The 26,855-nt window shown below is 50.4% G+C and overlaps 1 protein-coding gene across 1 annotated transcript in view; it reads left to right on the top strand.

Moving 5' to 3' along the window:
• Positions 1 to 26,855, top strand: part of arap2 (ArfGAP with RhoGAP domain, ankyrin repeat and PH domain 2) — a 41,082-nt gene that overhangs the window by 6,885 nt on the left and 7,342 nt on the right. The window contains 7 exon segments of the mRNA XM_062566322.1: positions 2,817 to 2,923; positions 6,992 to 7,191; positions 10,171 to 10,256; positions 10,374 to 10,556; positions 13,944 to 14,118; positions 19,620 to 19,745; positions 25,422 to 25,566. Coding sequence (XP_062422306.1) covers positions 2,817 to 2,923; positions 6,992 to 7,191; positions 10,171 to 10,256; positions 10,374 to 10,556; positions 13,944 to 14,118; positions 19,620 to 19,745; positions 25,422 to 25,566 — 1,022 coding nt within the window.

Genomic DNA, 26,855 nt, shown 5'->3' with positions numbered 1-26,855 from the left:
AAAATTTGTATAAAAATTTGTATAGTATACCCAAGAGAGTGAAAGGCGAATCAGAAACACGTGCGTCTGAAGGTGAAGTGAGATGAAGGGCGGAGGTCACACGAGTGAGGAACGAGCGCCGGCGGGAGATAAAGAGTCACCCTTCCCCCCCCCCCCACCCCTCGTTCAAGTTCAGCGGAGTGGAGTATTTAATCCAACATGACGAACGAGCTATTGGAAACATCATCCTCCCCCCCACCGGCTCCTCTTCACCACCCCCGAACCCATCTCCATGGGGGGGCGCCCCCCCCCCCCCCCACTGCGCGAGGCGAAGGAGGTCGGACGGTGCGAAAAGTGTGTCAAGACAAACTCGTGGTTACTCGGGGAGTTTGTCTCAGGTGAGCACAGGCCGATGGTGAAGGGGGGTGGGGGGGGGATGTATTCCGAGTGTACAATAACGCGGGGACTGAGGGTTTAATTAATCTCTGCTTTAATTAATTCTCTCTCTCTAATTTGCTCCTCTCATGGTCGCCTTTTGTAACAATTAACGTCATCCGGAGGGACCGCGAGGCGTGTTTTTTTCTTTTTTTTTCTTTTTTTTTCTCCGAGGCTTTTAGTTACATTCACTGTCTTCCTCTTGAAGTGTGGACGCGCGTTCATGCGTTCACACACGCGTCCCCCCCCCCCCCCCCCCTCCGCCTATTTGGTGTTTAAAATACGTGTGTGGTCTTAAGAGATCTCATGTAGGACACCGTGCCACGTGCCCATAAGCGCAGCCTTATTGCCGCCCACCCCTTGGCTTTTGTAATTGGGTGAGCTATTTATTTTAAATTTTTTTTTACCTCCGGCGCCTCCCCTCCCTCGCCCCGTCCCTCGTTTCCTCCTTCCTCGGTGAATTAATTGGAGGGGTCAGGAGGCCGCAGCACATCTCGGGTGGGTAACGAGTGGCGAGGGCCCGGCCCGGCGGAACGCCCCTGCGCCCTAATTGGCTGCCTGAGAGGGATGAGGGTCATTAGGGTCATATGTGACCGCTTTGCCCATCCGCTCCTCCTCCTCTTCCTCCTCCTCCTCCTCCTCCTCCGCGGCCTTCCGGCGTGAAAGGGAAGCATTTGTACGTGTAACACGCTGAAAAAAAACCCCCTTTTTTATTCTCCTCTCATCAAAACCTTTTTGCTCGATCAGGACCCGGTTTGCTCCTCTCGTTCTTCCTCTTTCAGCCCGCCTCGTCTTCCCCGGGCCTCGCCGCCCTATTAACTACTCGCGACTGTCGCCCTGTGTCCTCGCGCAGTAGTAGTAGTGGTGGTGGTGGTGGGGGGGGGGACAAAGGGAGAATAATCCCCCGCGTTGTTCCACCACGGCACCTCTAAATTGATTTGAAGGAGTCGTAATTGGGGCTAATGAAGGTTTTGACGACATTAGTTTACCCCCCTCCCCTCGATTTGAGAACGACCCGCACGCGCCGAAAGGTCGGGAATCCGCCCCCCACGCGCACGCATCTCGTTGACTTCCTCCTCGCGCTGCGATCTGCACAATGTGGCCACACTCAGAGGGAAGTTTGTCGCTAATTAATTGGAGGACTGGCTTCCCCCGACATCGTCCCTCCCCCTCTCCCCCTGTATTATGACGTGTTAAACCCCTGTTATTTTTTTTCCCCATCTTTTTTTGCTCTATTTTGATGCCTGTGGCTGTACGTGCGCGGGGCCTAGGTGCCTCTGCGTCTAACCCCTGTTTTCTGAAATGGGCCTCGGAAAAAAAACCCATTGAGACTGAATGCTCGGGTGGCTTTGGATTCCCCAGAGGCACCTGTTCCCTTTCGCAGAGCTCTGCACGCACACACACGCACACACACACACACACACACTAGGCCTGTGAGGAGGAGGAAACCACGGCGACTGTTTGGTGCATCATCGGTCCGTTTTGCAATCATAACTCAATACCCAGAGAAATATGCTTAAAAAAAACCCCGTTGATCCCACCTTTTTGAGTATGGGGGGGGGGGGGGGGGGTCTTAAACATTGTCATGGGCCTTTTTAGTGCATTCTCTCCTGTCTTTGGTGCTTTGTCCGATATAAAAGGAAAGACTTGTATTGGCCCTAAGCTGGCGTTGAGGAAGGAAGCATGACGGGCAAAGCACGAGTGTTGTACTCTAACTCGACAAGACAGTGACTCCCGAAATGAGCACTAAGAGCTCTGGATTGTCATCGTAGCATCCGGGATTGAGCTTCCCTTGACTGGTGGACTCTGGTTTACGTCATTGATTTTACACCCGAGACACTCTGAGTTGAACGAGAAGGTTTCCCCCGATTTCCGCTGCATTATCTGCCCATGAAGATCCTTTAGTTGCTCCTGCGTGCGTGGCGCCTGGTAAAAGTCGCACAGCAGCAACGCGTCGCTGTCGTGGGCCGCATCTCACTAATCCGCTCTGCATAATGATCATAGATCATCCTTTTAATCTCTGAATCAAAAGAAAAGCCCCCCCCCCCGAGGCACCTTTTCTTAGGAACAATGAGGACATGGATACCCATGAAGTGTGACAACTGAGGGGAAACAACTACCCTGACTTTTAGCTCATCACCTCTAACGCTACACAAACTCTGGATATTAGGAAAACACAGTCCAAAATATACCCCCCCCCCCCCCCCATAAAGAAAGGCTAAGCTAAATGGTTGTTGGTAGAAGCCTCGTAACCTCGTCTCGTCTAAAGTTTGAGTACTTTTGGTACAGTAAAATCCTTCACATATTGATTAATCTTATTTCCGTGTGTGCGTGTGTGTGTGTGTGTGTGTGTGTGTGTGTGTGTGTGTGTGTGTGCGTGCGTGTGTGCGTGTGCGTTTCAGGACTATAAAGCGGGCCTGGCTATCGCCGAGTTGGAACTGACGGCCGCCAACATCCGAGACGCGGACCGCCGGGGCTTTGAAATCAACACGCCCTTCAAGAACTTCTGGTACGTACGTATGGGTTTACTGCCCCCCCCCCCATCCCCCCCCTTCCCCCCGCCATCCCTCCTCAACAAGAAAGAGTTATCAAAGCCCAAAACGTGTGTGATAGACGATGGCTCCTTTTCTGTTTGATGCTACGCTGTTTTAATCATGTAAGAGATGAACAGGAATCTCTCCTTCAATCCCCCCCCCCACCTCCCCTCACATTGTTGTACACCTCCACAGTGGTCACTAGGAAGCGGCGGGCTGATGTATATTCCTTTCTTTTTAAATACATCTGCCTGCATTATCATCTCATTTGAAGCGCTGCGCCGCCTTTTAATCTCAGTCATCGCGTCTCACCGAGCATCAATATTCACATTTCAGTTAATCCGCTCTTATACATGCGGGGTATTAAAAGTCTCGCAATGTGATGAGAATTTCGGGGGTACTGCGGAATATTCGCGTAGTCAGGTTGTCCTTTTTTTTAAAGTAACCGGGGCTTTGTCTTCTTAGCTGGAGAGTCGGAGGATTAATTCAAACCAGGCTTTAAAATACTGTGACTTTAAAGCGTTTCTTCCCGCCGTCGCAGTGAAATGTGCAAATATGAAACTGTTACATATTTCATAGTTGAAATCGGCTACACTGCTTTTGGGAATCCGAAACTGGAGGCGCCAAAAAAAACGAGGAAATCCTCAGAAGCAAAAGCAAAAAAGTTCTCATTAATTTGAACCGACTCGTGACGACGACACCTGAAGGTCAAAGGGCCCCGCGACGCGAGGCGGAAGAACGACGCCACACACACACACACACACGCTAAAAACGCACCTCGTACCTGGTGTTATGATGACAGATGGCGCCACGCGCCCCCCCCCCGTGACATTTCAGTGACCTTTTTAGGTAGAAACCCGCCGGAGCGCCGCAACAACGACAGGCCCGTTTAACGCCCCCCCCCCCCCCCCCCCCCCCTCCGGTTCCTCAATGGTCGGGCAAAATGTTTGTCATCAACAGAGTGTCACGGCGGCATCAGTTCCGTTACGTTGAACGTCTCCGTTGTTTCATCAGTTGGACGGAAAAAAAAACATTGCTTTTTAAAATCGGGATTCTTTTCACACAAGAACCGCGGCTCTAACAAGACAAAGAGCCCCCCCCCCCTCGTTATCCCGCATCGACGGGGAAAACACGCCGGGCCCCCCCGAGATCAGGGGTCCCTGTAATTGTTGATCGCCCCTGTGCGCCTCCGTAGGGCGCGAGGCCCTTTTTTTTGGGAGGGGGGGGGGGGGGGTCCGGTCCCAGGGGGTCGTGCGATCGATGCTTGGCGCTGCTTGTTGGCGCCTTAATGGCCCCTTTAGAACACAACCGTCACAGCTGCCTGGACAAAGCGGGCCTCATTTGTTTGTTTGTTTGTGTGCGCCGGGTCGCTATTTTCCCTTTGCCCCCTTTTGCGTTCTTTTTGTTGTTGTTGTTTTCTTCCCTCGTCCCTCTACCTGTCTGCTGCATGTCCGATCGATTTGTGTTCGTCTCGGGCCGCGTTAATGGTCCCATCGTCTGGCGGCTTCGTTAATACGTTGGACGTAATTGCCATTTTGTGTGGAGCCCGATAAAAAAAACAGGTGCAATTAAAATGAGCTCGGGTCTCCTGAATTGTTTTGATGAGGCGATTGCTGGAAGGGTTTTATCGTGTGTGTGTGTGTGTGTGTGTGTGTGTGTGTGTGTGTGTGTGTGGATGAAATCGATTGGTGGTCCCCTACCTGCTCAAGGTGGGGATTAGCGAGAGAAACTCATCTAATCACTTTAAGCTGTGGAGACTCACTTTGGCTTTTCTATTGTTTGTTTGCTGTTTTCGACGCTGTCAAATGGACAGAGCGCCCCCCCCCCACACCCCCCACCCCGGCATGGAGGCCGAAGTGAAGCTGCGGGGTAACCGGCGAGCCCAAGGGCGTTTTCGCAGGAAAATCGCCTTCTTTTTCTTTCGTGTTCATCTGTTTCTGTTTCAGTTCTTCTCTCGGTACTGGATCCCTCACATTGGATTGGTTTCAGCTCGTATTGACGGGATTAGAACCATGTGTCTTTCTCACGCTCAGGACACGACAATCTCCAAACCCCCCCCCCCCCCCCCCCAGCAGATTATTTAAAGGTTTGATCCAGGGGGCCCGTAGTGCAGGAAGGCGACCATTAACTCTTATTATTAGAATTTGAAAAAAATGCTTGGAAAAACGATGTAGTTTATCAAATTTGCCGCGTCCTCTTATTCAGCATCGATGCGATATGGAAATGAAACGCGCAACGTTGCCCTTAGCAGCAGGAAGGATAAAGGACTTACAAACGCTCGCTGTAGATTCATGAAGATTCATCATTCATAAACAAATTCCATCCTCGGAGTGAAGGTGGGACCCTGAAGCTGTGTGTGATATGCACCGTTTCCAACTCCACAACACGAAGGTCACGTTAAGATACGCTTTTCTCAGAAACCTCTTACACGTTGTTAGATGAGAGCTATATCGGGGAAAAAGGAGAACCAGAATGCACCTGCAAACATCCCCAAAGCGCTCGTATTAACACGCTGATGTTATGTCTGTGCGAGGAAAAAAAAAAAACTCTAATCAAAAGCCGTGGTTTGTTTTCATTACATCCCTCCTTCTTCGCCACGTCTTTTTCTCTTTAGCACTTCTTTTAGCGCCCCCCGCCCCCGAGAACGGCCCTTTACATCTTAAACTCTGGGGCTTGGGAACCTCCGCACGTTGAGGCTGAAACCCCCCCCCCCCGCCCCTCCCTCTGGCGTCGGCGGCCATGTTGTAGTTCAGACCCGTGAAACCCAATCAACCTGTCCATCTCGGCCGGGTTACCGGCTCTACGCCGGTTGCCATGGAGACCACGGGTGTCCTTTTTTCTACTTTCTTTTTAATCAAGCTAGGTCTCCCTCTCCCTCCCTCTCTCTCTCTCTGTCTGTGTGTTTTTGTGAGTTCGGTATCTCTGTAGATCTTTCGGTGCCTCTTCTCTCCTTCCCCTCGCTCTCACTTGAAGGAGCTGCATTTAAGTACAACTACCCGGCGAGGTACGACGCGAAGGGAGCCGCGTCGCGCCTGAGCGGGCCATGAGGTTGTGTTGTTTGCGTATTTTTTGTTGACCTAGCTAGGGGAAACAACTACCCTGACTTTTAGCTACACAAACTCCGGATATTAGATATTAGTCACAGTCAAACGCCAAGCAAGTGCAACACGAGACCAAGCAGACGTCCTCTTTTACCCGGACATTTTCTCTTTTTGAGACCTAAAAAATTATGCGTAAAATATGAAATACTTTGTACCCCCAAGTATTTCCAGATCTCACTTCTGGCATCTGAGTGACGGTAGCCCCGCCCACCCAGTCAATGCGTGCAGGGAGCGGACCACTGGTTGCTGCCTTTCTTTTAACGAAGTACCAGTACTAAAAATATTCCAAACCGTACTGATTTCAACGTAATGGTAGAGCGCTACCTTTCTGGTACCGGTACACTGTGCAACACTAGACGTAGCCGAAGCAAAATTCAGGCATTGCCTGCTTGTGTGTGCTGTGTGCGTATTTGGTTCAGGTCATGTATAAAATACCCATCCGATGATACGTGGCCCCTGGACTGGACTGAACCGAACAATCATTTTACAAATGATTTCAAACGCTTGTTCCAGTTCCTATAAGTCTGTAAAACACATCTCAGTGTTCCTTCTTTTGTTCTGAACGTACATCGAAGCTGTAAATGTGTCTCCCTCACCGTTTCTCCGCTTTGAGAATAGAGAAATAATATCCCGACAGAAAAAAGAAAATCCTGCATTAGCAGTTTATAGATTTTGGTAGAGCGAGGTGAGACGGATTGATTTACCTGCCCCCGTCGCCCCCTTATGCCCACTGTCCTATCAATTTCACCAAATCTATCTCTCACACACACACACACACACACTCAGCAACTCCCCCAAACTACTCCAAATACCCCCCCCCCCGCCCCCCATGCAACCTACTATGCTGTATAATTGCTCTCTCAATCAAATCAATAACTGTGCGGCTTGTGTTGGGGGTTGCGGGGGGGGGGGGGTGTCGAAAAAAAAAATCAATTGTTGCAGCTTCACCGCCGAGTCGGAGCGGGAGAAGGAGGAGTGGATCGAGGCGGTCCAGGAATCGATCGCCGAGACGCTCTCCGACTACGAAGTGGCGGAGAAGATCTGGTTCAACGAGGCCAACCGGAGCTGCGCCGACTGCCGCGCCCCCCAGCCGGAGTGGGCCTCCGTCAACCTGGGCGTGGTTGTCTGCAAGAAGTGTGCAGGTGGGCGCTTTTTTTTTTTTTTTTAAACGATCTTTTACAAAATCGCAACGAGGAGCTCCAATTTGCCCGACACTCGTTTTCACAGAACGGAGCCTGAACGCACCGCGAAGCACATTGATGCACATCGCTGTCAATTTTGATCTTGGATCGTTGATTCCCCTTCATTGATGGGATATTTATCAAAATAATTGTCGCCGCACGTCGTTATCCAAAATACAAAAAAAACAAGATGCCGTTTCATTTTAATTGGCCGATGATTTTGTAATTATTCCTTTTTTTCTGGAAAAGATTTGCCTTTTTAATTGTAGAAAGAAGGGAATCGTGCGTGGCTTCGATATTTATACGCAAGCTCGCTTGTGAACTAGACTTTGACGCGAACGCTCCGTCGACCTGTGGTGTCTTTTTGTTTGTTTGTTTATTTATTTATTCCTCCCCCCCCCCCCCCCCCCCAGAAAACTGGCCGTGAAATGATTTAGAAACAATTAAGGGCCCGTCGCTGTGTTGTTGGATTCCGGCCTCTCACCCGGAGGCCCTCTGTCTCTCTTTGAAACGAGTTCCCCCGGGTGGCGGGTCACTCGCGGGGGGGTGTGTGTGTGTGTGTGTGTTGGGAGAGGGGGGTTTGGCATCTGGCCCCTCCGGGACTCTCTTTAATACCGAACGGCTTAGATGACGTGACAACAAAGATTAAAACCACGGCGCAGGTACTTAAGTGAACCCCCCCCCCCCCTGGATTCCTGGGATCCCTTTAGCAGGGCGCTGCGTCTTGATGCGATTCCTCACCTCGGCGAGGCCCGCTGTGTAATTGCTCCGCGTCACATGTCCAACATCCCCCCCTCTCAAAACGCCGCGCTAAACGATTCCCGGTTTTTCCGCGGGGCTCGTTTTTAATATTACATCTTACGCCCCCCCCCCCCTCCCCCCCCGCCCCACTGCGCTCGGGACTTAAATCAGACGCCGGGCCCTTTTGGAATACCAGCGAATGGCCGCGCTTTTAATTAGCGCTCTCCCGCGTCACGGACAATAAAAGAGAAAATGCTGAACAAGGGAAAGAAGGGGGAGAAGTAACGAGCGGGCTAATGGTATAGATGATCGCAGATTGGCTCTCCTGCTTCTCACGCCGAGGCGGGGTGAATTTTAATAGCCTTCAGCTTCGCCCTGTGATGCGGAAGCGGCTTCACGCTGCAACAGCGCGCCGCTGTTTACCCAGAGCCGAAGGAGGGCCCATTGTGTTCTTTTTTTTTTTTTTTTTTTTTTTTACACTTGTGTTTGTTATGACTATTAACATACAGATGGATCCGATCAAAAACAATCATGTGAAATTCTAGGTGAACGCAGGACTTATCATTACTACTATTTACTTTCCGATTGCTTTAAGAAACACATTTGTATTCTGCTCATTTCTTTCCCCTGTGAGAACACAAATAGAAAGATTGCATTACTAGAATTATTATTGAAATGTTTACTGGTTGGAACCACAGTGTCTCCTTGCAGACTTGCTTATAATCCGCTACCTTTAAAAAGAAAAACTGCACGTTGTTCCCTCCACGTTGTTGTTTTTTTTTTTTTTTTTCCCCTCCATCTCCCACGATGCAACGCGTCCGACCCCGGCGGTGGGATTTTGCACCATTGCACTCTGGGAGGCCCTCAAGAGTCCTCTCAAAACTATGACGCAACTCGCGGACCCGTCCGCTGGCAACAGTTGCCATGGCGACGCACAAACAGCAGAACCCGTCTCTTTGTTTCCTTCCAGCTCGTTGAGTGAGTGGAAGAGTCTTGAAATGGGAGGTGGGCGGGGGGGGGGGGGAGAGAGAAGGGGGGGGTTGATCACCTGAGTGTATTTGTCTGGTGAAAGCCGCTGTGATGAGAATGTCTTGTTATTTTTTTGTTGTTGTTGTTGTGTTGTTGTGGCTCCATCTGAAAGATGAAGACATTTTATATGTGAAGATCTCACCGTGTTACCGGTGGTGCATGCACACGCTTTTTTTTTCTTCTTTTTTTTTGGTCTTTTCTGCTTCATTACCCTTACACAAGTGAAAATGGTCCCGCGGCGCCGGGGGGGGGGGGGGGGGCTCGCGGGGTGCAGCGCGGCGCTGTGGAAGTGCAGCCGGCGTCCAGAGTGAAACATTTTTTGCTCCCTCACAGCCGGACGGGAACAGAATCTCGCTCGGTCTCTTGGGGGCACACACACACACACACACACACACACACACACAGCCCAAACACACACACAGCCCAAACACACACACACACACACCAACGCGCGCGTCTTTTGTTTTTGTTTTTTCAGCCAAATTACAAATTGATAAGCAATACTAAAGAAACCGGACCGGTCAAGTCTCTTGATTAGGCCAGCGGCTAAATTGTAATAAAGATTACGTGTTGAAATAGCGCTTTCTGAGTAAATATAATACGATTTAATTTTCCTTGTTATTTCTTTTTTTATTTTGACAAAAATACAGATGCTTCAATGATTTCAAGCATCTGTTTTTTTTTTTTTTCTCTCACGCCCAACGTTTTCCATTCACAGCAGCTCCACCTGAGCATAGAAGCACCGTAACGAGCTGGTGCCAGATCTCAATCTAAAATGATCCGCCTTCATAACTCCCATTCAAACATACAGCCTCTTATTTTTTCTCTTCCCAATGTATTATGCATGTGGGCTTGTGTCTCCGTCCATAAGCAAACCCCCGGCCGGCAGCCTCTCGTCCCCCCCCCCAAAACAAACAGGCCGCCCCACTAACAATGAATTACTCATGAATCATTAGCAATTAATGGCCCCCGGCCCGTGCTTTCATTTCCAATTAGGACCGCTGAGGGGACTCAATGTGTCTGTTGTGAGGCGCTTCCAGTCCCCCCCCCCCCCACCCCGTCCTGTGACCCGCCTGCTTACGGGGTTTGTCCCCGCCGGCCGACTTACCCGGAACCGGCTCCGTGAACCTGAACCTGTGTCTCTCTGTGTCTCTCTCCCCGTGTTTCCAGGGCAACATCGCTCCCTCGGCCCGAGCATTTCCAAAGTGCGGAGCTTGAAGTTGGACAGCAGCATCTGGAGCAACGAGCTGGTGGAGGTGCGCACGGATTCTCAAAAATTTAAGACCCAAATCAACGAGACTTGGGCTTCAAACCTCACTAATCTCAACCACCACCCCCCCCCCCCTCCTCCTCCTCATCCCCCCCACTCTCAGCTCTTCTTGGAGGCAGGCAACAAGAATACAAACAGTTTCTGGGCGGCCAACCTCCCCCCGGAGGAGGAGATCCACAGCGGCGCTTCGGAGGAGCAGCGCGCCACCTTCGTCCGCCGGAAGTACCGGGAGAGGAAGTACCGCCGGGCGCTGGAGGGCTTTCACGACCCGGAGCATCTCAACCAGGTACCGCCTCAGCGGAAGCGCGTTGGGCATTTGACCTCGGGGGGCCTGAGCCGTTAAAGCGCCCCCCCCCCCCCCCCCCCCCCTCCCAAGTGGCAGGTGTAGTGCCTTCTGTGTCCAAATCACGTTGGCTCCATCCCACGTGTGCATAGATATCAGCCTGTTCACCTGACTGTATGATGCAGCCATGGCGGCCATTGTAAAATCTGTGTTTAATCATTATTTTTGGGGGTGGGTTTATCCATTGTTTCTATACATATAGGCAAAAAAAGAAATATGTTTTTCTGTGTTTTTTTCCATATCTCTGTTTACTGTGTGTTTTTGTCGTTCCGGTATGGAAAGCGGAGTACACAGTACCGAGTGTGTAGCTACCGCTGCTCCATCCGTACTTCTAAGAAACGCCATGCACGGCTGGCTCCATTAGCCAAATCCAACGTGTGTGTTTTTTTTTGTTTTTTTTCCCGACCCTTTCGGCCCATCGGTAGGTCGGCGCCACAGAATCTAGAATCTTCCGGTCGGTTGTTTTTTTGTGTTTTATTGCCGCAGCGACAAAAAAAAAAAAAAAAAGAAGAAACGCTGTTTCTTTTGTTGCTTCCTGTCCAGGAGACGCTCTTAGGTTTCCACCTGCGTCAGCCTTTACGCAGATCAGCCTCCGTGTATTGTTTTCTGGTGCGGAAAGGGGGGCGGGGGGAGTGAGGGAGAGGGATTGAAGGGGGGGGGAGGTAAAGAAAAGATATACCAGCTAGCTAAGTGGAAAAGTGGATTAGGACCCACAACAGGAACGCCCGGGTCGGTTTTTATTGCGGCGCGCGCACACGTGTACTCTGGGGTGTGTAAGACGTGGACACGCGTGTGAACATGTGTGTTGCACCGCTAAGGATGTGTGAATTTGCTTTTTTTGTTGTTGCAGGAGATGAAGTGTGACAGCCACAGAGAGTGTGGCTGCCTAAAAGGGTTTGTGCAACGGAGACGTGTGTGTGTGCGTGTGTGTGTGCGTGTGTGTGTGCGTGTGTGTGTGTGTGTGACAGAGAGAGACGGGGAAAAGGTGGAGGTGGGGAGGTCATGTGCGCTTTCTCTCCAACTAGCGAGCCTTTTTTTTACGCATTTGATCGAGCGGTGGTTCACCACGTGTGTGTGTGTGTGTTTGTGTGTGTGTGCGCGCTAATAATAACGCTCTTTAAAACAAGTGAGTTCGTCTTAACTAAAAAGTAATTAATCCTGCGCAGACCTATGAAAACAACCTAAAACAAGGACACTGAGTCTAATGTCATCGGACACGTGGCTCCAGTTTGGCGTCACACTTACTTAGCAGCGCACAAGTAGGAATACGGAAAAGAAAATAAGCTATATAAAACCTATTCCTCCGGGGGGCCGTCTGTGGAACAAAGGCAATAATGCGAGCAATTTCCCCCCCCGCTGACATTCATGCCTTTGCGGGAATCACGTGATGGTATTTTAACGCGTTTTAACGGGCGCAGGGGTCACAAAAGCTCGCGCTTTGAAGTGTCGATTCGAGTAATGGGAGGGAATTAAAAGGAAGTGAAGTGATGTATGCCTGGCTGCACCAATGTGTGTCTCTCCCTCATCGTCTCTGTTATGCACGCCTACCCCCCCCCCCCCCTCCTCTCCTTCTCCACCCGGCTCCTTCCTTTCCACGGCCTCTTCTTCACTCTCTCTCTCTCTCTCTCTCGCTCCCATGTTCCCCATTAGAAGCTCATATGCCGGTGACCTCCACGTGGTCTCTGCAGGCCTCGTGACCTAGAGGGAGGTGTCAAAGGACCCTCTTATATCATTACACACACACACACACACCCTCTCGTGGTCGCAGTAATTGCTGTGACACGGAAGGTCACTCCCGGAGATGATACAGAATAAGGCAGAGTTGCTTTGGGACTATTTTGCCATAATCTCACCCCCCCCCCCCCCCCGCCCCGCCGTCTTTTAGTGTGCAAGTGCGGATGAATAAATGTTGTTTTTTTTTTATTGATAAGTGCATTTTCTGTTCTTAAAGATGAGTCATGGGTGCCGAAATGACGCACGTGGATAGTGATGCACCAATCGTTGTGCTTGGAATGTCCTCGCGGGTAGAAGAGCAGCTTATATTGACAGGTGCCGGGTGCGTGTGTTTGTGTGTGTGTGTGTGTGTGTACGCTGCGGCTCACGGGGGCCTCACTCTCAGATGGATCTCGCCTTGTTCCCCCGGGGCGGATCGATGCGCCTCGCCGACCCGCCGCAAAAAGGAGAGGTTGCTCGTTGAAATCTCGCCGTTTGCCACTCGGCTCCTCTCTCAATCCCATCAATAGACTGGTCCCATGGGAAGAGAATGACGGACGGGGTGGGGGGCGGGGCGACTCTTTTCCTCCGTCAGACTCTGGATTCTCGCTTTTACGCCGCGTGAAACCGACAAATGTTTTGAACAAAAGCTAAGCTGCTCACGCTCCATTTATTTAAAGGGCCAGAGATATCTAGTAGTTAGATATCTAGTAGGGTGAAGTCGTCTTTCACTGAGGAGATATTCCAGTTAATCCAGAAGAGCCGGAGATATCTTTTTGATTGACACGTGTACTCCATACCCGGTGTAAATGTGGAGGAACGGTTGGGACTGAAAACGCTGTTCTCCCTCGTTGCTGTGCATCGTTAAAAGCGTGAGACACTTATTTGTGAGGGCCGACTCGTGTCGTTGGCCTAATTTGTTATTTTTGGATCGGCTTCCCATCGTTACTCGACTGAGCGAACCACCGCTCCTCTTGTGTGGCCTGAATCGAGCAGAAGCCATGCATGAGTTTTATGGAGGACGAAAAGCCATCACTTTGTGTGTGTTTTGAGTGTTTCTAAGACGTGTGTGTGTGTGTGTGTGTGTGTGAGATTGGGGCCACGTTTCTCGGGAGCCCCTCCTTCCTCAAAGCTGCTTTATCGTTTGTGTGTTTTCTGTGGCGTTGTCGTGTTTGCCTGCGTCACATTGTGCGTATGTTGCACACTCTGCGCTCCCTGAATTCCCCTTCGCCTCCGTCTGCTCTGCCTTTTGTCGTTATTTGCTCAACTCGTTTCCCTTTTATGCCTCTATTCCCACATTTCTCCTCTTCCAATTTGAAACCGTTATAGTTTCGTTTATATTTAATATGACCCATTAATCTGGTCCCTATTTGCTCCGTCCCGTTTTGTTTTCGCGGGGATTAGAGACGTAATGATTCCCGGGGGCGGGGGGGGGGTGTATCAAAGCGTGATCTTATTTTAACTTCTCCTTTGAGATCGGCGGGGAACTTCATGACGGCTTCCCGGTGCCGCTTTATGGACTCTTTGTCCTCCATCGACAAGCGAAGGGACTCGAGTCAGAACAAGCCCCGAGAAAATACTAATGTTGAAGGTTTGACGGTTTCCTGTGTTGTCCAGGCCCTGTGCGCGGCCGTGGTGTCTCCTGACCTCCTGCTGACCATGGCGCTGGTGTTCAGCGGGGCGGACGTCATGTGCGCCACCGGGGACCCGGCCTCCTCCACCCCGTACCTCCTGGCCCAGCGCGCGGGACAGAAGCTGCAGATGGAGTTCCTACACCAGAACAAACTCTCTGGTAAGCAACGGTAGCACGTTGAGCAGGTTGTTATCATTTAAATGTACGAATGTACGACCACCAACACCTTGTTATGGGTGAGCGAGGTGCCCCTACCAAGATGGCCGCCCTGGGCCGTAAGACATCTAGCCTTTTTATGTATATACACATCTATGTAAATAGCTGCGGGGGAGCTAGCTAGCTAATAGCATGCTAACTCCTTGAATTGGCTCAGAACTCTCACTTCTGCTCACTTGAAATTCTGCTGCAGTCTCCCAAATATGCTCCTGCCGCTCCCACAAATGGTATAAATGAGTGATGCTGAAGGCCAAGAAAGTCTGCACCTTTTGGGCTCGTTCAGTTTAACGAGTTATGCCTTTTGAACGTTTAGTGTAAAGTACTAAAACTTGCATTTGAATGCATGCTAACGATATGCTCGCTCACCTCTGTCTGTAATTAAAGTTCTCATGGTTTGGCTCTCCTGCGTCGAAGTAAATGCAGCGTGCGTACTCTGTCGTTAAATAAAGAAAGTGAAACCAGAGTTGCAGGTGGAATACAGAAAACTTTTCCATGGCCACTGACCACATAAAAATAGCTTTGAACTGGACCTGGACTGGCCAGGGAAAAAGGGGCTGACGCGTCCACATAAATCTGCGATAGGCCCTTTAAAACTCGGTGTGCGAGGTGGACTTTTTACACCCGCCAGCGCCACGGACCCATTGTCTTTCTGCTTTAACAAGCCAATCGTGTTTAGAACTCTCGGGGCACCGCTGTGCCGCCACGTTTGTAAAAAGCACACAGTGGGAGGTTTATGGGGGTTTTTTTCTTCTTTTTTTTCTCACCGACCATGAATGGTAAATGAAGGCAGAAAGGACCCACAAATTTGAAGCCACCAAGTTCGAAGTAGAAAAAAAAAAACTGTTCTTTTGTATCACCCACCTCACGGCCGCTCCATAGGAGACATGCCGGCATGCCGCGTGGCTTCGTTTTGTTTGTGCCGTTTTACACTGGGGCCCATGATGAAGAATGTGTTGGATTAAAGCAGCGAGAGAGGTCATTGGGGGGTGGGGGGGGGGGGAGGAGGGAGAGTAAGAGACTTTACTCAGGGACTGTATTTTACATAATGTATACGCCGCATCTGTGAACACTCGCCCTCGCCGAGCCCGTTAGGGACTCCTAATTGCTGGCGCGGGTCACCTGGTCGCCTTGGCGACGGCCATTAGACGGACGGACGGACACAAACTCGCAGTCGCGCACGCCGGGCGCCTCTGTGTGCTCGTTACGCGTCTGCGAGTTGGCCCCGGGGTCCATCGCTGGAACAAGGAAAAAAAAAAAGACAAATATGAAACCGAACCAAGCGCCTCCTATAGAAAGGGACCAACCAGGCGAGAAGGACCGGCGACCCCGAATGCCTCGTAGGGGGGGGGGGGGTCAACAGGCACGCAGTCCCAACTCGCCGCACCAAAGGCGCCGAGTTCACGATGCAGCAGACGTTTAAGTGTCGTTTCCATAGCAGCAACTGCAACGTTTGCGTCTTTGATGTCCAGAGATCCCGCTGCTGATGTAAAAATGCAGAGTAAAGTCGACAAAGCATGAAGAGGACATGAGTCCTCCACGCTGGGGCTAATTTTGATGGACTTTATGTCCTTAACTCGCGGTTGGCATCAGGCGAGCTTTGAGCACAGAACAATTAAATATTTGAGAGGCGACCGAGAAAAGAATCGCGTCAGGTGACGCGTCCGACAGCACATTTTGATCCAATTAAGTTTGGAAGCAAATGCCAATCATTTATCTTTTTTGGCACCTTCTTCTGTTCCCTGAATAAGCTGAAATGTTCTATCAATGCACACGGACACAAAGTCCTTTTGGCAGAAGTGGTTTCCACCGACCCATACGTGGGAATTTGCGCGCTGCCATCTTTCCAGCGAGGTTCAAAGAGCCGCTTGTAAAATAAATACAATTTTGTGGAATTACAGTGGACCATTATGGCCGGCTGAAAAGAGTAAAGCTCCACAAAAAAAAAAAAAAAAACAGTCTGAATTCCCTATTTGACATTTTCCAGCTACCGGACGCATTGTCGCATCGCAGCGTAAAGCTGTGGAAAGTGGCGCCTCCATTGTTTTTGTGCACGCAGCCCCCCCCCCCCCCCCCCCCCCCAGAGTTTGCAGAGAATTTAGATTAAACAAAAAACAAAAAGAAATGTTTTTCAGTGTTTGTGCCTGCCAGAGATTGGGAACAATTCAAATACCCACATGGCCCCGTCGCGGCTGCGCGGCTCGGCGTTGGAACATGAGCATCACAGCAGCCGCTGTCTCGGACAACAAACCGAACGCTTTGGGGGGGGGCTTCAAACCTCGGGTCAGTTGGCCCGGCAGCGAAACAGCTTCACCTGTTATACCTGCCTTTAAAAAAATAAATAAAACGAATATCCTTTCCTCCTCGGTGGACTAGACTTCATTCAAATAGCACCAAAACGGGGCCCTTTGGTGGCTGGTCCGGCCCTTACAGGCGAAATGCGATGAGATGAACACGCTGTCAGGCACGTTTCAGGGTAATCTTTTTTGGCACCATTCATGTCTGACGCCCTCCTTCCCCCCCCCCCCCCCCCCCCCCCCCCACCCCGCCGTCACTTTTTGGCTTGATCACGGCGACGGATATGACAGCGGACACCCACAAAACGGCGCCGTCTGTGCTTTGATCTGGTTTTTTTGGAGCCACTTTTTTTCTCTCGCTGTGAAGGAGACAAAATGAGCGTCAAGAACAACAAAAAAACAAAATGCTGGATGTACAATTCTTATTTATTTGACTAACTGTTTACACACAAATAAGAGTGCGTGTTGTTTAAAGCAGGTGTTTAGAAGTCAGTGCTTCCTAGAAGTATGGAGTGCTTTTGTTGTCACCAAACCAAAAAAAAGAACACATTCCTCTCAAAACTATTTCCAAAATGCAAAGACGGCAGTCTGCAAATCAAGCGCGCCCCCCGGTCCGGACCGTGAAGCCTGTAAATCTCTGGATAAGAGCATCCTCTAATGTCGCAACTGTAAACACAGCCACGCAAGACATGTAAATTGTGGCGGGTGGGAGCTCGCCCCCCCCCCCCCCCCCCCCTCGAGGCTGAGCCTGCAAACGCCTGGCTTCGCACTTTTAAATGACACACGACGCGGGTTGGGAAGCGTGCAGGAGTTTTATTTTGCGTCCCTGGCGCCCCGGCAATCTTTGAATGTCGCATTAAAAATGCATTCTGTGTGGACAATAAAAAGATGAACATCAACACACACACACACATAAATAAGAGGCCCCGTTTTATCTCCGGCCTCCAGTCCGCGCTGCTGTTGGGAACATCCCGGCATTGTTTTTTAACGCGTGTGAACCCAACGGAGGGTCACGGGGGGGGGTCACGAGCAGCTGGTCAGTGTGCTGCTTCCTCCTGGTCTTTTATAGTTTCCCCCTCTGGAGCGTCTCTGTGCGGATGGTTTTCAATTTTGCAGCAAAGTGCTCTTTGGCAACGACAAAAAAAAAGCAAAGGGGACGTCGTGTGTCCACGTGGGGCCTCTGGCCCTGAAGCTCAATGATTAAAAACGTGTGTTTTCTACCGTAATCGCGTGAAGGACGTTGTAGGCTTCTGGTCTCGTCTTTAACTGACTTGCACTCTTTATCTTTGCGAGCCGTTTGTGTTGTCATTTACAACGCTGTGTGTGTGTGTGTGTGTGTGTGTGTGTGTGTGTGCGTGTGCGTGTGTTTTGCCGACAGTCCGCGCCACGCCAATGCCGCTGAATACCCTCGCCCGTCCACTGCTTGTCGGGGACCACTTTGCGAGCGGTTGCCGTGGGCGACCAGATGGCTAATTGAGCACTCTGTCATGTCACATCCCTCCCGCGTGGGGGCCCGAGCCAATCAGCACAGGGCCAGACTCCTCAAACCGCCGCCCCCCCACAGACATCACGGTCGCATCTTAACCGAGTCCAGCTTTAGGGGCCCGCGGGGACTGTTTAGAAGGATCACACACACACACACACACACAGAGAGAGATAGATACAGAGAGCCTTGTTACAACTGATACAGCATCAAGCCACTGGCATATTTACATTCTCTCAACCTGAGTGCTTGGAAAATGTTGTGTGTGTGTGTGTGTGTGTGCGCGTGTGTGTTGGATTCACTTCCCTGCAGTTTGCTGATTAAATTCTGTCAGATTCCATGTATTTACGACGCTGCCATTGGCGGACACATTGTCCGTGTTAGATTCAAAGCCGTATTACAGATGTTGCTAGCTAATGTCGCCCAGGCTCTATGTCACGCTGCCACTGATTGGCTCCAGATCCTTGGCTGCAGTGAATTAAAAATGCCTCCCATCATGCCCGATGGGGGCTGGTGTTGATTTGACTTTTACTACGGGCGATAGCTTATTTGCTGGGTGCTACTATTTTAGCTTCATTTCTTATTAACTTGTGTGGAGGGAAAAAGAAAAAAGTTGTTTTTTTTAAAGAAAATCTCTCTTTTCTTTCGCGGCAAAAAAAATAATTAATGATATGACTCTGTTTACACACACATGTAGGCAATCAAAGGTCATACGGGCTGACTAGCTAACCGTGCCAAAGAACATGGAGCTTCTGATTATAAAAATACCCGACTCAAAGATCTCAAAGATAACTTTGAAAATGTATTTCATTTCGCTGTGAATATCAGAAACATATGGCCCTCGTTAATTCCTAAAATGTGCACTAATTCAAAGAGCATCCATGTGCACGTGGACACTTCATCTGACACACATTCACACATTGTACTCGCAGTGAGCTGTCTTGTTGAATTAGCCAATTGTTTTTCCTCCGCTGAACGGGACGCGGCCTCGAGAAAAAGGGGCGGAAATGTCGCTTCAATTAAAAGTTGTTCCAATTATAGTTTTTTTTTTTTTTTTTTTACCTTGCTTGATGAGAGAAAGCTGGAGGTAACGCAGATAAAAATCTGCCAAGATATTGCCGAGGCTCGGGCAGAAAATTGAACCGCGGAATGGAAGCTAATTGAATTTGAGCACAATAAGGTTGGATGTGGGGAGCTCCAAAGCTGGCGAGAAGACGAGGGGGCAGAGAAGGAGAGAAGGGAATGGGGAAGGCTCCTAACTTAAAGGGGACAAAGATGAAGACGGACCGGGACTAATGTTTCTGTCCGATACGGCACGTGTAGGTGTGCCTCCCAAAGGTCATGTGACACAGTCGGCATGAAAACGCCAGTTGTTGCAGGAGCATGTTTTTATCTGGGGAAGAACCTGCTGTGATGAACATGTGAAGGCATCTAACATCTAACCAACATATGTTGACTGCGTACTGGATTTAACAAATCTACCACCATTCAGGAACTTAAATTAAAATACCAAATTATGTAAGTTATTAAGTTTTGTTGTAAATTGTCCATTCTGTGGTGTGTGTATATCTGTCAATACTTCCCCAAATTTAATGCCGATCTCCCAAGGGGGGGGGGGAGAGAAACCATTTCCCTGCTCATCTCCTCTACCTCCCTCTTCCTCGCAGACTTCCCCAGACCGGAGCAGTGGTCGGAGAGCCCCTCCCCGTCTGACGCCTCCCTCTTCATGGACGGCTTCCTCTACATCTCCGCCGGGCCGGCCAAGACCTCGCTGGACCGCCGCGGAAGAGACGGTGAGCTTTTTGCCCGTCGGATCCACGTGGAGGTCAATTTGAACCTAAGCGTGTTTTTTTTCGGGGGGGGGGTTTGTCAGCGATCCGCTCCAGTTCAGCGCTGAGCCATCAATCGGTGTCACTCCGCCAGCTGCCTAACTGCCAGTCGTTTTAATCCGTAACACCAAACGGGCACGGTCGAAGCGATCAATGGAACCGTCGGGGGGGGATGTCCTCCTCCCCCCCCCCCCCCCCTCGGGAAGGCCCCGGGGAAGCCGCGTGGTAAACGGAGGGCCCGGGGTCTCAAATTAAAGACGGGAATAAATGCAAGAATTTTAGCTCAAGCTCTCTCTCGAATGTTCCCCTGGGTTAATGCTGACTTCCCCCATCCCCCCCCCCCCCCCCCCCCCATCCTCCCGCTCCCCGACACAAATCTCCTTGTTCCGTCTTCCAAGGCAGTTTAAAACTTTTAATCAGGCTGCGTTTTCACTCTCAAACTCCTCGGCTGCTGCCGCACCTCTTGCTCCGTGAGCGGTGCCACTTCCCCCAGCAGCTGGAGCGCTTCTCGGGGCCCCCGCAGGGTAATTAGGAGAAGGAGCCTGGCTCTGGATGCTGGCCCCTCGGGGAACGGGGTAGGGTTATTGGGAAGGTGGAGGAGAAATACGGGGGGGGGGGTGTCCGGGCGGAGGTTGACGGCTTGCGGCAACCCGGATGGGTGAAATCTACCAGGCATCCATCTCCATTTCCGTCAAGCCGCCCCCCCCCCCCCCCCCACCGGTGGTGGTGCGCGCTGGCTAATGGACGGGGGCCGAGGTCTTGGCAAAATTGCCCCTTAGAGGAGACGGGGTTGGGGGGGGGCGGGTTCTCTCCCGTGTGTATTGAAATTCTCATTAAACGTAGAGGTGGAATTCATTTCCATGTGATTTGTCAAAGGAGAATTCACATGTATTGCAATTTTCCTCCTGATTCCATAATGGCCGGCCGTCTTTCATGTTGGTTCTGAAAATGATCCGATTGGTCGGAGGATGGGGTTGGTTTCAAATGGGCCTGTTTTGAATGAGATTGCCCCCCCGATAATCAAGAGCACTTAAACCTTTTTTCATTGCACCCGCTCAAACTGCGGCTACGCCCGACACACAGTAGCACACGAGGCACACAATCCCCCCCCAAAAAACAGGCAGAAAACAACCAATCGCAGGCTTTTTCTGAGGCGCCGCGCTCCAAATGACCGCCTGTGAATTTCCGATCAAACTGTCAAACTAAGCAGCGCTGATCAAATCCGATCCGAGATCGTGCTTCTGTGTTGCCGGTTTCTCGCCGCCAATGTTTTCAGAAACCTAATCTGGTCTGCCGTTTAGCTGTAAACTAGAGAGGGGGAGAGAGGGAGAGAGGGGGAGGGAGGGAGGGAGAGAGAGGGGGAGGGAGCCGGAGCTCCAGATGGACCCGGACCTCACGTGCACGTTCTGCAGAGGTCCATTTGTCGTGCATTTTGCACCACTCACCAACCAGGTTTGGTCCCCCTTTTCGATAAGTGCCCCTAATATTTCGGACGATAAACACCCTGTTATGTCATCTATTATGAAGATCCCGTACGGGGGGGTGGGGGGGGGGGGGGATTGGTACTTTTTGTGCCCTAATGGGCCTTTAACTCCAGCTGCAGCTCCTGAAAAATTCAGCGGGGTTGGGTTTAAAAACTCGATGCCTTTTTTTTGTGCTCCTTGGACCGCGAGGGGAGCGCCGTACGTGACTTTGGCGGGACGGGGGTATTTTTGGGACGCCTTTTCGTCCCACGCGGCTAATGGTGAGATGGTCTATAGATACACGCGTGCTCTCTATAATTCATAGTCTGTAGCGGGGGGGGGAGGTTTAACAGAAGCACTCCGCCACGGCATCTTCAACTTTTTGTCTGCAGACATTTGGGGGGCCATTTTTTATTATTTTTTTGTTGGTAATGGCCTTACAACGAGGGTAGATTGGGATTATAACAAAAAAAACGATCCCCCCCCTTTCTTGTTCCGTTTTGTGCCTGAAGGGCTCTTGGTGGAGCCACTCTCCCATCACAGAGCCGCGTACTCTGCTGTGTGTGGGTCTGTGTGTGTGTGGGTCTGTGTGTGGGTCTGTGTGTTTGTTCGGGGGAGTCTCGGGAGGCGAGAGAGAGAGAGAGAGAGAGAGAGAGAGAGAGAGAGACACACACACTCGGGCAGTTGCCGTCTGAAATGGTGAGTGGCAGCGCCCGAAGTGCCACCTCTAATTTCTGATTAGTTTTGTCTTCTCCCCGTCAGCTGCGGCCTTTTTTTTTTTTTTGGCCTCTTAACAGTAACTCGCGACCGCCAGAGAGGGGGGGGAGAAGAGGAGCCGCAGTAGATTGCGTGGAGAGTAGAGAGAAAAGTGGGAATATGTCAGCGGCACCAAATCCCGAGCGCTTATTACCATTCAATTACTGATCTGGGGTCCAGTTTTTGATAGCAAACCAAATATTATATAGGGTGTCTGCTTAATGTTCAAAGGCCGTCCCATTGATTGGATCCTAATTTCACAACAATTAGCCGTAATATGCTTCTGGATACGGAGGTCATACTGCTGCACCTCTGCTTGCTTAGATGAGTCCGTTTTTTTGCCCCAAAATACACTGCAGATAGGGTTTTTTTTTTTAATTATTATTTTTTATCTCATGCCATATCTGTCCATTCCTCCCTGTAATGAAGTGGGCTGTAATTCTGGCACAGACGGATCGTTCAGATCCCTTCAGTTTCTCCGTTTCCATTTCCAGCTCCCCTGACAAGCTGTCCAGCAGATGTCTTCATCACAGATATTTTAGTCTGATGGCGAGATAGGCAGAGGATTGGTAGAGAGAGAGAGAGAGAGAGAGAGAAAGCGAGGTAGAGATGGATGAGGGTGATTCACTGGACGTGCGCACAGCCTGCTTTTTTTTTTTTTTTTTTTTCGATGCATACTGAAAAGTGGGCGTCTGTTGCAGTGTTGATTTAAAAAAAAAAAGAAATAAATAAAAAAAAGTTCAAGGTGGACGTGTAGGCCGCGCAGTTCGGGGGAGACAATCGAGAGTCCTAACTTTTGGGGGGAGAGAGAGAGAGAAACAACTCCACAACTCCTCTGCGGGGGGGGGGGGGGGGGGGCACCACACGCCGTCTCTTCGGGCGGGCTGGTTGGTTTGCGGGTGGGTTGGCGTTTGGGGAACAGCTGGCAAACGGACGCAGCTGCTTGATTGTAAATCAACCGCCATTGTGTCGTGTCGTGTGTGTGTGTGTGTGTGTGTGTGTGTGTGCGCGAGCCCCCTTGCACCGCACACGGAGCAGACAGACGTGCCATTTCTTTCGACGAAGCCCGTTTCCTGAAGGGGGATCCGCCGCACCCCCCCCCCCCCTCCCCCCTCCCCCCTGCGACGCCTTCCGAGAATCCACGCCCGAATGGCGGTCGCCTTCAACTTGGGCCGCGCTGTCATTACTGAACCGGAATGACATCCACACCACATCGCTTCCCATCTTTGGAGGCATACGTGGTTCGAGATGGGCATTGGTGTAAATGGGATTTTTCTTTCTGCCATCACAGCCCCCCCCCCCCCCCCCCCCCCCGCCACCCTCTCAATCACTCTACCAAATCCTTCATATCCATTCACAACTCAAGCCCAATAGAGATAAGCGTATCTGAAATTACATTTGTCCAACATTTGTAGTCTCTCTGCACCTTTTACCCCCCCCCCCCCCCCCCCCACCCTCCTCTTTAATCGCTCTCCTCCTGTCTGCTCCGTCTGTATGGGCTTCTGTTCTTTTGGGTGTGTTGGCCAATATTAGGACAGCTCCTCAGAAAGTGTCTGGTGGAGGGGGGGGGGGGAGCTCGTGGGACCCGGGCTACTCTAGCAATTTGCTTCCAGGATGCGCAAAGGGGGGGGGGTTAATGTCTTTTCCTCCTTGGAGTTGGAAAGAAATTAAAAATGACGTGGTTTTTTTTTTTTTTTTTTTTTTGCAGCGTAGAGTCCGACATTTCAAGGAGACGTGGTCCTAATGCCACGTGAGCCAGGATGAAAACGAAATCTACTCCTAATTCTGATGGCTTAGGGCAATCAGGACGTGTGTAAACCCCCTCATCACCACATGATCCCACACTCAAATCCTTGGTTTACTTAAATATTCATGTCAAGTTAAATGTCAAGTCATCCAGCAATTTAAGAAGGAAAAAAAAGCTCAATGGAAGGAACAGGGTTTTCCTGCTTTCCTATGATGTTATTCATCTCGGGGCTCCTAGATGGCATAATGACACATCAAGAGATGTTTACCCCAAAACGCAGATGTGACCCGCGTATACCGAAAAGTCATCAGGATTCCTGTCCATTAATCGCTTCAGAAAGCTTCAAAGTAATCCGTGATATCAGTCCCGAGGTTGAAGTGGTCCAACCAGGGAACCACTACCCTAGACAATAACTATTTGCCCACTATTGTATGTTGTGTAACTAGAAATGTAGTACCAGATTTATGAAACCAATTTGATACCAGGGGAAAAAAAAAATCGAAATGCCTTCTAACAGCTGTTGACCTGATTTTGACCTCCGGACGGCACAAATGAAACCACTCGGTTCGTTAGGAAGGCGAAATTTTATGAAGAAAAAAAAAAACGGCTAACCGAGAAATGATGGACGTGACATTTTCTGGGGAAACCCATTTGGAGCGGGAAGGGAAGTTACGATATCTCCCCATCGCCGTGACAACAGTGCGTCCTGTCAGATTGGTTTGGTAATGACTTTAAATACCAGAGTCTGTCTCTCTCTCTCTCTCTCTCTCTCTCTCTCTCTCTCTCTCTCTCCATCACACTCGGATGCAAAACTGCCGGCTGCACAAATGGGATTCTTCGGCCGCCGGAGTTATCTTTTGTCAAAGTGGGGTCAGAGGAAAAACACATTTTTTAAATGCCACAGTGGAGCCACAAGATATCAGTCATTTCGTCAGATGTTTGTGTCCAGATTTTTATTTTTTTTTCTCTCCAAGAGATGGTAAAGACAGAGAAAAAAAAAAAAAAAAAAGTCAAAAGGAGTGAAGAGAGCGAAACTGACATCCTGGTTTTTCCAAAGCTCATCCCGTCCTCTTCCTCTTTCAACAGACAGTTGTAGACACTTCCTTTTTCTTTTTCTTTGACTATATCTGTTCCTTTAGAAACATCACACACAGTTGGCAGAGGAATGTGCAATTAGCATATTCATGAGAAGAATACAGTGGAAAACTTTAGAGTCACAAGCGACAGGGGGCCCTGTGTCTGTGTGTGTGTGTGTGTGTGTGTGTGTGTTGTTGAACACTAAAGCAGATGGCACGGCGACTTTGAAAGAAAAATCCAAAATGAGGTGCTTTCTCATGAACTTGATGCTCATTGGCTGCGCCTTCTCGGCTATGATTCGAAAACGCCCGGCCTTCAGGGTGGCGTGATCGTTTTCTTTCTTGTACGTCTTCCCCCGGTTTGCTTTTTGGATGAGAAAACAACTTTTTTGAGGCGTTCTCGTCTCTCTTACACCAAACATCGGTGACATTTTGATAGAGTAGCCGATTCATCACCGTGCTGCCACGCAGCAGTAATCCAGTATTGTGGAATTCTGGTGCCTTCTTAGGCACGTTCAAAAATTCGAATGACACAACGTATCTGACGCGTGCTTGGCCCTGTGTGTGTGTGTGAGTGTTTGTGGTGTTGTTATTTCAGACATGGCGCGGCGCTGGTGCACGCTGGAGGGCGGCTCGCTGAGCTTCTACGAGAGCGAGCGCAGCGCGGCGGCCGCCGGCCGGGTGGACGTCTCGCAGGTGGTCAGCCTGGCCGTCAGCCACACGGAGACGATGACCGGAGCCGGGTAGGAAAACACACACACACACACACACACACACACACACACACACACACCCCCAATCCGCTGCCAGATCAGAGGAGCTTCATCGGGTTTTGAGCAGTAGAACGTTGACTTATGACGTGACTTATTACGTCACATGTCGTTTAGCTGACGCTTTTATCCAAAGCGACTCGCGTTGCGTTATAACCCATGCACTACATTCTTGGCTGGGGAGAATTTTAGGGGTTAGGTGTCTTGCTGACAGGGCCCCCATGCGCCACCATCGCCCAATATTAGCAATTCATATTTAACATTGATAATTCCGTACCTGACCATTTATGGTTAATGCATATTATTGGTCTGGCGAGCTGTGGGGCTTTTTTCCCCCACACAGAAAAATGTGCTGCAGTACACACACACACACACACCGACTCATACTGTGCAGTCAAACCCACTTCAAACGCCATTAGATCTTAATTCCTATTTGACTGTTCAACCTGCGACGAGGACACGCCAAACGTGAAGGCTTTACTAAAAGGAAATCTCTTACCCGGATACGCGCGGACCGTCTGATCAGCACCGCCACGACCTGAGCGCCATTCCCCTTCTAAGGGGACGTGTCACGGCTTTAAGGGGGGCGATGTTCCCCGTTTACTTTTTGGCTGGGGGGACGCAGGCCAAGCGGCGCCTCGGGTCACAATTCAGTTAAAAAAGTTTCTTTGACAACACACACTTTTTTTTTCTTCTTCATGTCTTGTGAAAGTGTGACAAACGCACAGAGGAGGAACAGATGTCTCCATCCTTTTTTTTCCTGCTCACCCTCGCCGTGCTCCCATTGGGTTACAGCGTGTGTGTGTGTGTGTGTGTGTGTGTGTGACATCGATAATGGCTCATGATTGAAGCGTACGCCAGGTCCTTAATGATATGAAGAAAAAAAAGCAAACAAAGCGTTTATTTGTGCCTTTCTTTTTACATTCACACAGCCATTAGAAATGCAGCTGCCCGGCTAAAGCTGTGACCTTTCACAATAAGCCGGACACACACACACACACACACACACACACACACACATGACAGGTGGCCTTGATACTGTGTGCACAGACGCCACAAAGCAGCAGCAGCTTTTTTTTTTTTAAGCTCGCCGCATACATCCACAGCTACAGGTCACGGCGCCGCCTCCAGGAAGCCTATTATTCCCCCCCCCCCCCCCCCCCCCATGGTAATGGCCGTACGGTTTCGCTAGATTAAAACTCCGCCGCGCTCCCCTCTCACTACTTTTTTCGCAACTCCCGGCGTTCCCAGCCATGCTCGGC

The sequence above is a fragment of the Pungitius pungitius genome, chromosome 1 (assembly GCF_949316345.1).
Source record: "Pungitius pungitius chromosome 1, fPunPun2.1, whole genome shotgun sequence".
Lineage (NCBI taxonomy): Eukaryota > Metazoa > Chordata > Actinopteri > Perciformes > Gasterosteidae > Pungitius > Pungitius pungitius.
Note: the sequence above shows the minus strand (reverse complement) of the source record. Positions and strands in the feature narration are given on the sequence as shown.